Source organism: Etheostoma spectabile, unplaced genomic scaffold, assembly GCF_008692095.1.
Source record: "Etheostoma spectabile isolate EspeVRDwgs_2016 unplaced genomic scaffold, UIUC_Espe_1.0 scaffold270, whole genome shotgun sequence".
Lineage (NCBI taxonomy): Eukaryota > Metazoa > Chordata > Actinopteri > Perciformes > Percidae > Etheostoma > Etheostoma spectabile.
This window is the reverse complement of record NW_022605574.1, coordinates 796736-814709: the sequence shown is the minus strand read 5'-3', so window position 1 is coordinate 814709 and position 17974 is coordinate 796736. Positions and strand designations below refer to the sequence as shown.

The following is a 17974-nucleotide window of genomic DNA, read 5'->3' as shown; positions in this document are numbered from 1 at the left end:
CCTTGCTAGCATATCAAGCACCATCGCACATGTTCAAGGCACAGTCTTTAGTATCCCAAGCACTGTCGCTACAGTTGACGGCACCGTCTCCAGCCCCATTGCTAACGTTCCAGGCAGTGTCTCAAGCCCCATCGCTACAGTTGCAGGCACGGTCGCTAGCGTTCCAGGAAACGTCTCCAGCCCCATCGCTAGCATTCCAGGCAATGTCTCAAGCGCAGTCATTGGCAACATCTCTAGCATTGCAGGCACTGTATCAAGCACCACTAGTGTTCTAGGCACCGTCTCTAGTGTCTCGGGCACAGTCGCTAGCGTTCTGAGCACTGTCTCAAAAGAAGCTATTAAGCCCACTACAGTGCTTCCAACACCAGTGGCCACTACCAGATGCACCCGCAGATGTTTTGCAATGCAACCTGCTTTCCAGCCTTCTGAGTCCAAAGCCTCCAGCTATCCAATCGATGTCTCAAAGGAAGTAACCATTAAGCCCACTACAGCGCTTCAAACCCCTGTGGCCACTACCAGATGCACCAGAAGATGCTTTTCAATGCAACCTGCTTTCCGACCTTCTCCTCAGTACATCAAAGTATCTGGCCCGCCAAACGATGTCTCAAAGAAAGTCTCCGACTTTCAAACCACTGTCTCACAGCAAGTGTCCAGCTTTTTAAACGATGTCTCTAAGAAATTATCTGACTTTTTAAATGATGTCTCAACAACAGCGTCCAACTTTTTAAACGCTGTCTCAATGACTGCATCTGGGCTTTGTAAATGATAAAAGAGGTAAGTTTGTTTGAACTTTGTCATTATTTGGTTACCTGAAATGTTAATTCGGCTTATGTAATTCTGTTTAATTTTTCTCAACAGGAGCCGGAGGGTCATCAACGCTGAAGTGACTCCATGAGTTTTAAATGTGAACTTCAATAAATTTGTATCTTAAATGCTCTTGACTGGTAATTGAGACTACATGAAAATGTATGTACCTCAAATTGTTCCAAGAACTGTTGCTAAAATCAATATTGAGTGCTGTATAAAGATATCTTTACGTGGTTACAAAGGAAGTTTCAGGACTGCCATTACAAAATGGGAATGACAAACATGTTGGTTAAAATGCTTGCATGAAAAGATTTTTACATTTTTGAGAAGTGATTAAGGTTCAAATTCTACATTGAAGGGTCTGGACTTAAAAGCCTGCACATCTTTAGTTTTCAGCTGGGTGTTAGGACCAGTCAGAGCCCTGATACAACCTCTACAATTATGAACCCGGAAAGGAGCAGAATATGAGGAAGAAAACATAAGTGACCGTCCCTATACTAAATTAAGCTAATGCCTACTTATATCCAGGTATTTTTAGTATTGAGTCATCTCAGTAAGATTCTAACAATGTCTGTCATCCTCATGTAGTCCATGTCAAGCAGCAGTTTAAGGGCTGACCTGCACTTCCTCCAGAGGCCACTGGAGGCAAATCAATCCCCATAGCCAATGCAGAAAACTCCTTGGAAGCCCTGATCAATGTTCTAAATCAAGAAATGCTTGTTCTTGACTCGCTGTGATTCACCCAGTTTCTTTCCAAAAGTCACATAACAGCTGGACCGGGTGTCTGAGCACCAGCTTCTCTTTTCCATCCAGTCTGCCTGCTGGCTGGAGCCAACTATCTAACATTCTTGTTTCATTTGGTCCACTGTTGCTTTAAAGAGAAATCTTAAAAACAGACTATCAACACAGCACCAGTTGGTTTACAGCAGAAATGCTTCACATTCAGTGGGAGAAGAGTGTATTTGTGTGTTAGAGAATTAAAGTGGACAAAAACAAAACTATATGCAACAGACTTTTATTGATCCATTAAGCAAGTGTATGATTATCGGCTTTGGTTTAGAGCTTTTGTTATGTAATGATATTGGAATGATTATAATTGAGTAGGACTACACATATCAAGATACTTGTTTTAAATCGTACTGTAATACATAATCGAAACATTTGTAAAGCAACATGGGGCTCCGATGGTCTTACAGAATCACAGTAAACACCACAAGTGACCAGCAGCTGCAATGTTGTAACAGTTCTGAATGTTCAATTTGTTTTTATTTTCTCACTTTTATTTTCTTAGTTTAAGTTGGTTTTTGTCAGGGCTGTGTGCAATGTCTGATAGGTATGTCACTATACACTTGAATACTCTTTCAGAGCTACACTTGTCACCTGTAACTTCAACAACACACCTGATCTGAAGCAGTTGCTTACACAGCATTTGATCTGCTACAATATTTGAATCATTTTCTTGTTATTTAATTCTCTGAGACTAGATTGCATGTGAGAAATTATACGGATTCATTGGGAAGGAATTGCGGCATGGCATAGCATAGTATGTTGGTTGTATAATGAATTCATGTTCATATTTATATTTTATTTTCATTTGTCTTTTAACCTGGCAATGTACGTTTAGGTTTTCTTCAAGGATAATGACTAAAGATGAATGACTTTGTTTTATGTAGTTAATACATGATGGGTGTGCTGCACACGCTGCGGTCTTAATTTTCAAATGCGGGCAAAGGTTGGTATTTGTCCCTTGATATTTTGGCTTTGTAGATGACTGCGGAACTGATCATGCCGACGGCTGCAAGGAGACATCCAGCGATGAAAACCAGGTTCAGGTTCAGGTTGATCACTGGGGGGAAAAATAAGCACAATTTCAATTTGATCTTGTCTGAAGTCTAACTGGCACTTACACCAGGGGAAACTTCTGTTTTTATACAGTACCTGGGCTCATGGGGCTCTCTGCTGATCGCCTTAAGCGCAGGGGACCCTGGGAAACAAAGTGCCTTGAACTCTGAGTGACAACCTCTCTCTTGATGAGGTGATGTCGCTGATCATCTCTCCGTAATCTGGAGTTGACGCATCCCTGGGAGCACCTGGTGTCAGGTCGTCCTAATCTGCAGATCATGACTGAACAGCTGATGTACACCTGAATGCAACAGAACCCGCTGTCATTATATCAGCAGACATAATAAGAACAATAACTTTATTTGTGTAGCACCTTTAAAAACAACAGTTCACAAAGGGCTTTGAAAGTGGACATTTTTCTTAAATTCAATGTTAAAGGTGCCCTGTCACACAAAACCGTTGTTGTCATGTTGCTTGAGCTCATTACTATTCATGAGCTGGGTAAAGGATGCTGGCTCTCATTGGCTAGCTGTTAGCCAATCTGGGTCAAGCAGCTTAGCTGGTTGAATATTAATGAGAACTGGTCCAAATGGACCTGAGTCCTCCTGCGGGCTTTCTTTACCACGCTAGAATGGCTTGAAACAAGGTAACCAAGGTAACCATGGCATTTTTTCAACAACAAATCCAGATTACAGAATCCATGGTAGAACTTTTCAGACATTACCACAAAGTCATGAAATACGTGTGGCAGGGCACCTTTAATGCCCTATGGCTTCAGTGTAATTATTTGATGTTTCATGTTGTGTATTTGATGCCTGATGAAGCTCCAGGACCAACACATTGGCCTCTAACAAAGTTCTTCTTCCAGTCTAACCACATAGTCCATTGTTTACCTGCTCATGCAAGCCGATGAACTTAAAGGCCTCCATGCTGAACTGGAATTTTGTGTCGTGGGGGCGACTATAATTCACAACAGTCGGGTCCTTTGCACACCTAGTCAGAGCAAAACAAAGTGATGAGAAATATGGCCTCTGTAACTCTATACATTACAATGGGTGATATTTTAGGGGTGGATGTTTTTACAACGTAGGGAAATGAGTATATAATGCCAAAGATGAAGTAAGTGAAGCATTCACTTTTACATCCTGACATGGTCCTACTGCATAGATGACCGTCTAAGGTAAGAGAGGAAAATCAATCTGCAAAGTGAAACACTAGTCAACGTCAGAGGGGCATTTACTTTCCAACTAAAAGTCTACTTACTGACTGTGTGTTCATGCCTACCCTTTATCAATGATGGGGTAGGTTGTCTTGTAGTTTGGAATGTCATATGGTGACGCACTGCAGGACTCCACAAACAACTCAGTGTTTTCAATTGAGGAGGCAACCTCTATCTGCATGTAAAGGGTCTGCTCACTGTCACAGTCCAGAGGGTATGTATCTGGTGCAAGCGGAGTTTGGAATTCCTTATCAGGATAAAATTCAAACTTGTAGGTGAACGTGCCCAGGCCTTTCTCCGACTCTATGACGTTCTTCCTGTGTGCACTGAAGCTCTGTTTCACTTGGACACTTTTGGGGTAGTTGCATTCAAACTTCAGCTCCAGCAGACATTTCCGGATGATCACGTCTTTTGGGTGGGTGACTAAGGTGACTGTATTCTTGAAAATTAGGTTTTCACCATTTTCCTGCAGAGTCAAAGGTTATGCACTCAGTCCTCATACTGCAAATAAAAAGCAAAACCAGTAACTGAGGGAAGAGTACAGCAGGTAATGAAACCAATGGCCGTGCGTTACCTCGACCTGAGTGCCACAACCGTTGAGGGGCACATCAGCAAAGAAGTGAGTGCTGTTGGAGCTGAGGCGGCAGGCGGCGTTGGTGACGTCATTGATGCGGAAATCCACTTTAACTAGTTTACGATATTTAGACTTCTCAACCGCTATTGTCATTTTGGACTCATCGCAGATCACACCGGATTTAACTAGAACAAGAGACATATTTTCAAGCAAGTTTGAAAAAAAATACACATTATGCTGAAAATGAATAATGGGCAATAAAAACCTGTATAAACCAATTTTTTTTCCATGAAAATATTGCTTAATGTAGTAATAACAATACATTTATTTATATACAAATAGCACCTTTAAAAACAGATTACAACGTGCTTCTTTGACAGACAAAGCAAAAGCAGGATACTCTGAAGACAAAATAACAGAAAGTCAAACAGAACGGCCAAATAAAAGCGAGAGAAAATGAATTATAGATAAATACAAATAAAAGAATAAGACAAAATCACATAAAAGCAAGCCTATAAATATTTATCAATATAAGGGTTCAAGCCAACACAAGCCATTAGACAGTGTAAGCTGCGAAGGATCAAGACTTTTGAGAGCTTCCCATGCCAGCAAACAAGACAACAATCAGGTTTTAGGCCTTCCGACAGATCGAATCTGTGCTGGGCAACACCGTCACCCCCGTTCAGGTCAGGTTTGGTGATATTTGGACAAACTTTCATTGAGTCATGGTCAATTTTGCGCCAGGCCTAGGTCCTTGTTTAAAACAGGTGAAGCCCCCTTGTGAGCGATTTCAAAGGTTTACACATCTCTTGTTCTTATTTAAAGGAAGCCAGACTGTTTTGATCTGTGGTTCCAAGCTTAGACCTGTATCAAATAGGATTTCCAGATTTCTTCCTGAGAGTTTCACATTAGGAACCAAGTTGAGTTGAAGAAAATGTTTTTAAAGAGTTTAAAATTTCAACAAAAAAGAAAGTGGAAGGAAACACACATCGGCAAAAATACATGCATCCGGCAAAATTCCCTGTGGCACCGGATCAATCCCGGAAGCAAAACTTCAAGAATATAGACTAGCTGCAACTGGGTCAAAGTATTAATAATTTAAACTTTGAGCAAAGTGCTTGCCGCAAAGCCGCTCCTCCCACAGGAAATCAATGGAGCAGCCGGCGCATAGACGTTTTACAGCGGATCGTGTAGGCTGCTTAACCGCTTGTGTTGTCCTCGGGTCAAATTTGACCGGTTTACAAAAACTTTCTAAATCAGAAAAGAGCGTTGAAAAAAGTGACAAATGTTGAAAAAAAACTACCAAAAAAGCAGGAAAAAATCACTGAAAAAGGGACCCAAAAAAATCTGAAAAAGTGACATCAAAAACATTGGAAAAAGCGACAAAGAGATTGTTAAAATAATTGACTAACACATAATTTAAAAAACGTTAAAAAAGTGACAAAAAAAAATAGGAAGAAAATAGACAAAAGCGTTAAGGAAAAGAAGAACAAAATGTTAAAATTTCAACCCAGAAAAACACAAAGTTACAAAAGCTGCTAGGCTTTTTGGGTCCCCAGGTGTCAGGGGAAGATATATCTGTGTTTTCTGCATAGCATTGCATAGGGACATTATGACATTGGATGGTTTTGTCCAGGTGGAGCATGCAAATAAGAAATAAAGTGGACCTAAAATTGAACCTTGCGGTACACCACAGATGATGTGGGTTGTGGAAAATGTAATTCGCAAAAAATGACAAGGGGACATCCTTCTGGGGTAAGAGTGATTCGCTAAAATTAAAGAAGCAAGAGCATTCTTCTCTTCTTGCTGTCTTTTGATGATTTCTCATTTTCTAGATGTCATAAAATACATGGAAAACATTTCTTTTCTTCTTAGTTTGTTTAATTTCCCCTACAGTCTCTCTTTAATGCCTGGGTGAATTCTTTTAGCCGGGGCTGGAGTTTTCTATATGGTCTTTTGTCGTTATAGGGGGCACCAGATTCCAGGACAGGTGTGATTAAAAGAGAAAACCAGGTCTCCTGTGTTAAAATATAATACAATGTAATAAATGCAGTAAACAAGCAGCAGGAAAAAAGTTCAGAAAACCTGCTAGCAGTATGTATCGGAATATAATTTATATTACGTATCATATTACATTTTATTACAATATATGTTGTATCCATATGTTGCTACTTGTCTATGCAAGGATATGTAGATAAGCAGGTGTTTATTACCAGGATAAACATGACACAGCAAATACACCAGCCATGCAGCCAATACTGGGCCCTTCAACATAGCTGTAAAGATGTTTCCCCCCTGGTGTTACTTTGCTGGATTCACTTAAAAAGTATAATCCGCGGCAGGTCACCGATCACAACCAGACAGATGTCTTCAGCTCTGAGGCGTTTATTTCCACCACCACAACCACATTCCTTCTGCACACCTATCTGGTGGAATGAGCGGTTCTGTAAAAAAATCAACATAATATATAAGAATAAATATAACCGTAAGCAACACAAGAATGTACAAAAAAATAAAACTACTTAACTGCAATGTAGTGCAAATTGGCCAACAACATGGCATGACAGTGTACAAGCAACAGGCATCTCTGAAGTCACGCTTTAGCACCCCCTGTACATGTCCATTAGCAAGGCAGCACTTCCTTCTATTGGCCAATAAATGATGTAATGTTTACACGTGACTACCGTAAGCAAGTATTGTTTTCCTAGGATGGTAAAGGCATATCCCGCTATACTCTGTTTTACTTTGCCTCTGATTGGCTTACCCTGACACCCTAATCCTAACAAATCCCACCCATTTTACCTAAACCTAACCAACCCAACCAATGAAGGCAACAAGTACTATCCAATCCAAAGGAGACTAAAGCGGGTCATGCCTTTGCTACCCAAGGTAAAAAAAAAAAAAAAAAAAGTCTTCTGGTAGCTGTGCCAAGAGAAATCTCAATCATTCCCAATCAGCAGAGACAGAGAGCGTAGGCACAGGCTAATTACTGCTAACTAACATGCTAGTTAACATTAACATAGGCCCAGGCTAATTACTGCTAACTAACATGCCAATTAACGCTGCAAGGTAATGAAGCCTTTTCTAATAACCAATGGACATATAGAGTCTTTAAACGCTTCAGATGTAAAGTTATTGGCGCCAAAATGAATGGGAGTCAATGGGATGCTAATGGCAGGTGATCGCTTCGTAGCAATATAATGGCGCCATGGGAGCTACACTTAGAGAGGAGAGGCTTACCCCCTTGGTTATTATGGAACCCACGCAACTTCTAGGCAAGACAATAGCATTCCTACGCTGCTATTGGCCAACATTGAACCACAGAAATTTTACTTTCTGAACATTGAAAGTCAACACGAGATGCCGCTGGGCTTTAATATCTTCACACCAGACACTAAAGATGGACATTACACATCATGGCCATGCTTTTCCATGTACTGTGTATACATGAGATATTAAACCTGGCCTTTACTGTAAAACTAAAACAATGTATATACATGAGATATTAAACCTGGCCTTTACTGTAAAACTAAAACAATGTATATACATGAGATATTAAACCCGGCATTACTGTAAAACTAAAACAATGTATATACATGTGATATATTAAACCTGGCCTTTACTGTAAAACTAAAACAATGTATATACATGAGATATTAAACCTGGCCTTTACTGCAAAACTAAAACAATGTATATACATGAGATATTAAACCTGGCCTTTACTGCAAAACTAAAACAATGTATATACATGAGATATTAAACCTGGCCTTTACTGTAAAACTAAAACAATGTATATACATGAGATATTAAACCTGGCCTTTACTGTAAAACTAAAATAATGTATATACATGAGATATTAAACCTGGCCTTTACTGTAAAACTAAAACAATGTATATACATGAGATATTAAACCCGGCCTTTACTGTAAAACTAAAACAATGTATATACATGAGATATTAAACCTGGCCTTTACTGTAAAACTAAAACAATGTATATACATGAGATATTAAACCTGGCCTTTACTGTAAAACTAAAGCAATGTATATACATGAGATATTAAACCTGGCCTTTACTGTAAAACTAAAGCAATGTATATACATGAGATATTAAACCCGGTCTTTACTGTAAAACTAAAACAATAGCCTATAAAAACTAAAACACTGAAAACTAATTAGAAATTAAATGCAATCAAAATAAAATAAAACAAACTCATTGGAAATTCAACCCTCTAATAACGACGTATCTCCAGATGTGTTGATGTTGAATATTTGTAATAAACTGAAGGATGAAGTGTCCTTCTCAAACTAAATAAAGTCTTTAAAAAGCCTTAAGGGAAGACAACAGGAGGGATACTAGCACTACATCGACAGGGAGGCTGTTACTGCCCAATATAGATGACTTTTATAGGCCTACCTTAAGTAGAATACATACTGCTGAGAATAGTTACTTACATATTTGACCTGATGGAGGCTGTGACGCGTTTCAGCCCAGATGGCAGATGGAAGGGAGCTGCAGCGTCCTTAATGTCCACGGAGAGTCTCGCAGCGTCGGACTGGGCTCAGACTGAGGGACAGGGAGCCGATCTGGGCGTAGTTTGGTTCCCTGAGTCCAAAGACACACACACACACACACACACACACACACAAACACACACACACACGTGGATATTGGTCCTTCAACCCATGTGTTGTCTTCCCGTCATCCATGCAACTTTTTGTTTTTCTTGGTCAAAATCTGAAATTCAAACTTTTCATCATTTTGTCCTTTTTTTTTCTCTCGACACACCAGCTTTTCCCGACGTTGTTGTCTGCATTTTTAAAGCTTTTTTGCAACTTTTTGTCACTTTTTTCAAACGCTATAGAATTTAATAAAACACCCAAATTCAATTCAATGAAAGTAGTAAACTGATTATTTATTCAACTTTTGAAGAGTGACAGTTGTATGGAACCATCCATGGTATTTTCTTTGACGATTTGGTTGAAAGAAACCCAAATGTCTGATATTCGAACTTTTTGAAAATGGGTCAAATTTGACCCGAGGACAGATGGTTAAATTTGGCCGCAGCGCGCCAGAGCGCACGGGAGCGCACTGGTGCGCAGGTCCACAACACACCCTGCCTCCCACCCTGCTCTTTCTCCTCCAGCACCAAACATTTTAGCCCGAATATTTTGAGTGTACCCCCGAATGTATTTTGAAGAATTGACTGATAAATAAGAAACAGTACGTCTCTTAGTTTCCACTCTCGCTGTAAAAGGTGCAGCTTCAGACGCTCTGCTGTCCACGTGCGTCTCTTTCTGCCTTAGTTTCGGGTTTCCACCTCCGATGTAGAGCATCGTACAGCCACGTCCCTAACCCTTGTGTTGGTCTCCCAGGCCTCAACTGATAATGAACTATTTTTTGACGTTTTTCCGACACTTTTTTGACGTTTTTCCGACACTTTTTTGACGCATTTGAGACGCTTTTTTTCAACATTTTCTTCATTTTTGTACCACTACCATCAGTATACTGTACACATCACTAACTCAATTCTATTACCAATAGTTTTATACTATTTTCTTTTTCGAATTTATGGTCAAGAAACCTCATTTACATGAAATTTTGTCAAAGTTTTTCCGGGGGAAATAAAACACCCAAAATTCAATAAAGTATTGAACCGATCCGTTGTTTAACTTGCAAGAACCATCCATGTAATATTTGGATAATTTGGATGAGAGAATCCCACATTTCTGATGTAGAAACCTTTAAAAACGGGGCAGATCTGACCCGAGGACAACAGGAGGGTTAACCTGTCTCATTCTGGGACCAGGGACCCAAACCGGGCTCTCAGTCTGTCAGGAGGTCTGAGGTCTACAGGATCCGACGAGCAGCAGACTACGGCGCAGGTGGATTATATTCCGAAATACTTTATTCTTGTAATTATAAAAAAAGATTATTAACTTAATGTCACAACTCCTCCGCACCTCAGAGAACACAGATGGTATGAGTTATATTTTGAATGTGCACAAAGTTGTGGAGATGAGCAGAAATCTTGCTCAAACATCTAAAATATTACAGTCCATGGGTTTATTAATAAATTAAAGTGAATAATGTATCATTGAGGTTAAATATTTGCACAATTCAAGCACATTGGACTCCAATGTAACTGTGCCGTCCATGTCAAATCTAAGAAAAAAGCGGAAAAAAAGGTACAGAGATTTTCTCAAAGAAAAAGAAGTGAACAAACAGAGGAATCAATCTCTCTGATGTTGGCCAGAAAATGGCCAAATGTGCTGTTGTGGCAGCTGGGAGCGCCAGGAACCAGGTCTGGAAGAGGCTGGGACGGAGCTGCTGCAAAGGCACTGGCGGAACACTGAGGAGTTTCAGTTGCACGTACTACATCTAAATGTTAGTTTGTTAAAACTGTAAAAAAAAAAAAGAAAAAAAGAAGAAAAAAAAACCATGTAAAAATAAGCTAAAAACAATTAAAAAATTAAGTTAAAAAAACTGTAAAATTAAATAAAAAATCCTGTAAAAATACATAAAAACAAACTGTAAAAATAAATTAAAAAACTCTAAAAATAAATCAAGATAATTCCAATATTCTGCTGAGTAAAATATCAAATAATAGCCTACATTAGGCTATGTATATTTTTTCAAAAAGATTCCTAATAAGCCAGAGTTTTCTATTCTATTTCTATTCTATAGGGCTAAAATATATATCATTATTTATTTTATAAACATTGGTGTTTTTTATGTCACCAAAAACAATAGAAGCAACATTTTGACGGGGGGATTTTAACCACATTGCCACATTGAGTTCTTCCATCTGAAACCTGGTGAAAATGTGGCTCTCCATCTGGAGACCAGGATGGGGAACGAGAGGAGGGAAGATCCTTGGAAGAACTGGTTGATAATTTCAAACCAAAAAGTCTCTTTCCAAAAGTCCCAGAACAGCTGGACTCGCTTTCTTCTTCCTATCCTGCAGCCAAATGTCTGCTCTCATGTTGGCTCATTTCTACTTTTTGTGTCTCCATGTCCAGGTTTTATATTTAAAAAAAACAACAACACATTTCTAAAATCATTGTTAATGTCCGTCCGACTGATGTAAGTTATAAAGGAGAAGCCCGAGTGCCGAAGCAGCGAAGGACCCATTGAAACTAAAGGAATTCTTCCTTTCCTTTCCTTTCCTTTCCTTTCCTTTCCTTTCCTTTCTTCCTGTTTACTTGGTACACATATGTAGCATGTCAAGACGCACAAAGAACTCCATTGGAGCAATACCCTAAACCCAACAGGAAGTCCGCCATTTTGAATTGAAAGTTTGAAATGAGTGTGATTTTTGGCCATTTCCACATGTCATACTTTAACGAACTCCTCCTAGAGACTTCACCCGGTCAACTTCAAACTTGGTCTGTGTCATCTTAAGACGTTAACGATGAAAAGTTAGAAAGAAAGAAAAATTTTCATCATAGGGCATGGCTACGGCAGCCGGCCATTTTGTGGGCTCAAGGTCACATCGCCCCCTAGTGGCAACAGGAAGTAGGCCTAAAAGTAGAGGTGCTATACTTTAACATACTCCTCCTAGATATTTCATCTAATGGACTTTAAATTTGGTGTGTACCCTCTCAACACCGTAAAGATGAAACTTTATTAAAAGCAGAACCTTTCGTCCAATGGTTTAGGCGTAGCGTGGCGGCCATTTTGAGCATTCATGAATGAACAAAGAAGTTGCTGTAACTTTAGTATACATTGTCCAATTTGGCTGACATTTCTCACAATTGATAAGAGTCCAGGCCTGAGGACATTGTTTGGCCAAAATTGACTTTTGGTCATAGGGCCCCCCCACTGGCAACAGGAAATCAGCCTTATATGTCAAACATCATCTGGTTTACATAAAACTTGTAATGTGTGGTCTACATGTGATACTGAGCTGCCCGTAATATAATAGGAACTTGGTTACGTTCTACTACAGTGTACGTGTGTGTGTGTGTGTGTGTGTGTGTGTGTGTGTGTGTGTGTGTGTGTGAGAGATGCCTGACAAACTCAGAAGTGTCGATGTTCTGCAGATTCTTAACACTTAAAACCGATTCAGAATGAATGCAAAGATAAAAACCCGTGGTGAATCCAACAGACCCCCTCTCCCTCTTCACTGGGATCTGCAGAGGAACTAATTCTTTAACAAAGCCGATCTGCATCTGATATTTCTACCCTTCCCCGTTGCACAACATGCTGAACATTGGCACATTGGGTTGTGTTCTCTCCTGACTCGCTGTGAATCATCCACTCGCTTTCCAAAAGTCACATAACATCTGGACCGGGCTGCTGAGCACCAGCTTCTCCTCTCCAGCCAATGGGAGAGCTAGCTGGAGGAAAATCTGGTTTCACTGGGTCCACAAGAGTCCACTGTTGGAGGACAGATGGATAGATAGATAGATAGATAGATAGATAGATAGATAGATAGATAGATAGATAGACAGATAGATAGATAGATAGATAGATAGATAGATAGATAGATAGATAGATAGATAGATAGATAGATGGATGGCTAGATGGCTAGATAGTTAGAAAGATAGATATATAGATAGATGTGTGTGTGTGTGTGTGTGTGTGTGTGTGTGTGTGTGTGTGTGTGTGTGTGTGTGTGTGTGTGTGTGTGTGTGTGTGTGTGTGTGTGTGTGTGTGTGTGTGTGTGAGTGAGAGAGAGAAAGATGCCTAACAAACTCAAAAGTGTCGGTGTTCTGCAGATTCAGAATGAATCCAAAGATAAAAACTGGGATCTGCAGAGGAACTAGTTCTTTAACAAAGCCGATCTACATCTGATATTTCTACCCTTCCCCGTTGCACAACATGCTGAACATTGGCACATTGGGAAGATAGTATCCACATTGACTCTGATGAGTTCTTTCCATCTGAAATCCGTCCCTACGGAGGGTAGAAAAGATCCTTGGAAGTATGGACTGTTGTTTTAAATCAAGAAAGGCTGGGTTGTGTTCTCTCCTGACTCATCCAGTCGCTTTCCCAAAGTCACATAACAGCACCAGCTTCTCCTTTCCATCCATGGAGGATAGATAGATAGATAGATAGATAGATAGATAGATAGATAGATAGATAGATAGATAGATAGATAGATAGATAGATAGAAAGATAGATAGATGGATAGATAGACAGATAGACAGATAGATAGATAGATAGATAGATAGATATACAGATGTATAGATAGATAGATAGATAGATAGATAGATAGATAGATAGATAGATAGATAGACAGATAGATAGACAGATAGATAGATAGATAGATAGATAGATAGATAGATAGATAGATAGATAGATAGATAGATAGATAGACAGATAGACAGATAGATAGATAGATGGATAGATAGATAGATAGATGGATGAACTTTACTAATCCCAAACTGAAAGATTATTGAAATCCATTGAAACATTTTCACAACCTGGCAACTCAAAAGTCCGTGCTGATTCCTTATAACTGATCTACACGAGCCATTACTTACAATGTCTACACCATGTATAAAGGGTGAATTAATAATTATAGAGAGTTGCACCAAAACATCCTTTGTGTATCTGACTTTAATGTGCAAAAATGTAAATACATATACAACTGCAGTGTATTTGTTATTTTATTTGATTGCTTTTTTTCATTTCTTACGAAACAACTGTCTCATTTGATGTGTAGCAAAAGTGTCCTGGAATAGGAAAGAGAATTAAAGTGGATAAAATCAAAAATAAATGTATAAGAATATACGTTTTTATTGATCCATTAAGCGAGTGCATGATAACTGACTTTAATGACATTTGACTATAGGAATGATTATGCTTTGATAGGAGTGCAAATATCAATCAAGATACATGTTTACAGTCATAATACATAACAGTGGAAGCATTTGTAAAGCTACATGGGCTCCCACGGTCACACAGAATCACAGAAAACACATAGACCGTTAATATTAATCAATATATATATATTTAGTCTATGGTAAAAACTACAAGAGACCAGCAGCAGCAGTGATCTTCATTGCTTTCAGTGTTGGTTATTATAAAATACACCACATGTTTTTCCTTGCTGAAGAGGACGTAGCTGTGGACATTTCTAAAAGGTGTCAATATAACCGTTATTCATTTAAATGGGTGGATAATTAGATACATGAATCCTCAATATTTGACCGGAAAGCAAGTGTATGGTCAAATGTAATTAATACAGAACTGGTATTCTGTCTTAATTTTCAAATGCAGGCAAAGGCTGATATTTGACCCTTGATATTTTGGCTTTGTAGATGACCACGGCACTGATCATGCCGACGGCTGCAAGGAGACATCCAGCGATGAAAACCAGGTTCAGGTTCAGGTTGGTCCCTGGGGGAAAGAGAAGCACATGCACTTTCAATCTTGTCCAAAGTCTAACTGGGACTCAAGTGAGGCGAGGTGTGCTGTCATGTGAGAAAACACTCCCTTGTTTTCATACCTGGGCTTCCTGAGCTTTCTGCTGATCTCCTCAAGCGCAGAGGACCCTGGGAAATGAAGTGCCGCACGGTCTGAGTGGCAGTCTCCCTCCTTCGGCGGTGATGATGGGGACCGGCTGATGTGGAGTTGATGCATCCCTGTGAGCACCTGGTGCCGGGTTTTCCTTTCTCACACATCAGCACTGAACAGCTGATGTACACCTGAATGCAACAGAACACGCTGTCATGAGATCAGCAGATCGCCGTCTGTCCTAAGATTTACAAAGAAGATGTTTACGGCATTTCCTCTCTAACTGAGACGTTTTGGGACAGATTGGTGGGACTGCTGTGGACAAAGTGCACACTGAGACTCGTAAGAGGTAATGAAGCTGAACCTTGTGTCCAGCTCATTTAAACTAAACTAAACTAAACTAAACCACGTAGTCCGTTCTTTACCTTTTCGTGCAAGCCGATGAACTTGAAGGCCTCCATGCAGAACTTGAACTGGTTCTGGTGGCCAGGGGAATGGATCATAACAGTCGGGTCCACACTACACCTAATCAGAGCAAAACCAAAGAATCAGATAAGAAATATTAACTCTACGTATTACAGTGAATGCTATAATAGAGGAAGAGGTATTGATCTGTTGAAGGTATTTACAGGATAAGGACAAGGAGAGAGGGTAATGCCTGAGATGGAGACTGGTTAAGTTATGGTTTGGTGTTTATATTCTGTCCTTGTGATTGATATTTTTTTGGGTCTTGTATATGTTTTAGTCCTGGTATTGCTAACAATGGCTAACCTGGCTAAAGCTAATAAAAACAATGATAAAATCTGACTCGTAACTCGGGTGTGACGGTCTCTGTAGACAGCCCAGGACCTACAAACACCAACACACACAAACTGTGACAACCTGCACCACCGAACATAACAGTGTTCCAGCCAATATCTGACAAGAAGGATTTGTTGGTGGGGGGGTTAGTGCGTGGAAGCACAGAAGGGAGGGAGGGGGGACGGTATGAAGAGGAGGGAGGGGCGAGCTAGCCTTGTTTTGTTTGAAAATGCTTCGAACGTCAACAAGAAGTAACGTCACCCAACTTCGCTTAGAGCACCTTTAAAGTATAAAGACTTGAAAAGTAGTAGCTGCTCTTTAAAACCACATTACTATGTTGTCTGTTGCCACTTTGGGTGTAGTCATGCCTACCCGTTGTCAATGATGGGGTAGGTTGGCCAGTAGTTTGGGTTGTCATATGGTGCCGCTCTGCAGGACTCCACAAACAGCTCGGTGTCGTTGATGGAGGAGGAGGCCTCTATCTGCATGTAAATCCGGCTCCCTATGTCGTACTCCAGAGGGTAATTAGTTGGATCGATCTGGGTTTTGTATTGGGAGTCGGGATAGAACTCAAACTGGTAGGTGAACGTGCCGAAGCCTTTCTCCCATACGGTGACGTTGTTCCTGTGCGCCGTGAAGCCCAGCGTCACGTTCCCCCGTTTGGGGTACTGGCAGTAGAACTGCACCTCCAGCTGGTGCTTCCTGGTGATCAGGAACTCGGTGCTGTCCACCGTGGTGATTTCATTCTTGAACATCAGGTTTTCCGCATCTTCCTGCAGAGATAAAGGTTATGCATTCAAGAGCCCCTATTATACTCCTTGTTACCGTTAAATTCAGGAGAACCTTCTCTAAGAGGCTTCGATGTCACACTGACCGCTACAGGAAATCATTCCTACCACAAGCAATAAAACCCTTTAACACGTCATCACTGGGTGATGATAAGACTCTGAGACTCCACAGTACTGCACTAAGTGCAACCTGCACAATAGGTTTATCTACATATTTATCATACTATTAAAGCAGTTGCAAATTTTTGTATTCCCAACTTGTATATGTTCCAATATATGTTCTTGTATTTTATTCCTATTATAATATCATGTATATTCTATCCTAATATTTCATTTATATTCTGTGCTGTGTCACTGATTTTGCTGCTGCAACACTGTAATTTCCCATTTTATTGGGATCAATAAATGTCTCTTTGTAGTCTTGGGGTCTACTAGAATAGGTTTACATGTAATGTTCACTGCCCATTGCTGATGGAACTGAAGCTGTGTTTGAAACCGTTCCCTATTACGGAGACAGTGCACTATATAGTGTGTTTGCCATTTTATAGTAGTGTTCAAATTCTCCTCGGTTAATTTCATTCACTATATAGTCCACTAAAAAATAACCACAATGCACTGCTGATTTGAGTGTATATACGATGTACCCTACATTTTACTCCTGTATGCTAGTGATGGCCAAATGAAGCTCGGTGAACCAGTGTCTTTATTTTCTGAGCCCACCAGATGGCGCTGTCTGATCAACAAAGGGTTAAGAATACACTGAATCGCAACGCCTTAGGCCTTAATTTAAGAGGAAAACCCAGAGCGCCATCTAGTGGGCTCAGAAAATACAGACACTGGTTCATGAAGCTCCATTTGGCCGTCACTACCGTATACCACAATGCAACGCGCCTGTGTTTTCCCAGAAGAGGTAAAGAATTGACCCCCCTCCCCCCCCCCCCCCCCTCTATATTGGTTTGTGGTTTGACCCCGCGTTACCTCGATCTGAGTGCCGCATGCGTTGAGGGGGACGACAGCGACGATGTGCGTGCTGTTGGAGTAACGCCGGAGGCTGCAGGCGGTGTTGCTGGGGTCACTGAGCCGCAGATTGTCCTCACTGAGTCCACGGAACGAAGACTTCTCAACTGATACTGTCATCGTGGACTCGCCGCAGATCACATGGGATTTAACTAAAGAGAGAAATTTTCAAACCATTAAAAAAAATAACAACATTATGCTGAAAACCGCATATTTTCTAAAGACTATTGTGTGATATCACCTGCATTATGCAATATTTGTACATGCAGGCGTATTTACAGGAATTTAATTTACATTACACATATGATAATTCATTCAATATTGATATATAGATAGAGGGCTGGGCGATATGGCGAAAATCAAATGTCAAGATATTTTTGACCAAATACCTCGATATCGATACTACAACGATACTGTAGTGTTGACTATTGGTGCTTTCACAAAATATTGACACAATGAGAT

At 40.1% G+C, this 17974-nt stretch overlaps 3 protein-coding genes across 4 annotated transcripts in view; 1 reads left to right on the top strand and 2 right to left on the bottom strand.

The window, feature by feature from the left end:
• Positions 1-895, top strand: part of LOC116685763 (uncharacterized) — an 8198-nt gene extending 7303 nt beyond the window's left edge. The window contains exon 15 of the mRNA XM_032510687.1: positions 859-895. Within this exon, the coding sequence (XP_032366578.1) occupies positions 859-895 (37 nt within the window). The remainder of the gene's footprint in view (positions 1-858) is intronic.
• A 931-nt stretch (positions 896-1826) lies between these two features.
• Positions 1827-9044, bottom strand: LOC116685785 (ZP domain-containing protein; the record flags this gene model as incomplete). The annotated part of the gene is given in 7 exon segments (XM_032510724.1): positions 1827-2653; positions 2746-2950; positions 3543-3642; positions 3934-4334; positions 4443-4627; positions 6656-6886; positions 8894-9044. Coding segments are annotated over 6 exon segments (1089 nt in total). The 3' UTR covers positions 1827-2516.
• Positions 9045-13998: 4954 nt separating this feature from the next.
• Positions 13999-17974, bottom strand: part of LOC116685786 (CUB and zona pellucida-like domain-containing protein 1) — an 8815-nt gene continuing 4839 nt past the window's right edge. The window contains exons 6-11 of one of the 2 annotated variants that reach the window (XM_032510726.1): positions 17474-17664; positions 16080-16480; positions 15332-15431; positions 14899-15097; positions 14636-14789; positions 13999-14037 (exon numbers count right to left, since the gene is read on the bottom strand). In XM_032510726.1, coding sequence (XP_032366617.1) covers positions 14653-14789; positions 14899-15097; positions 15332-15431; positions 16080-16480; positions 17474-17664 — 1028 coding nt within the window. In that variant the 3' untranslated portion in view covers positions 13999-14037; positions 14636-14652. Of the gene's footprint in view, positions 14038-14165; positions 14790-14898; positions 15098-15331; positions 15432-16079; positions 16481-17473; positions 17665-17974 lie in introns of those variants that run through there. The other variant, XM_032510725.1, reaches the window with a different exon arrangement.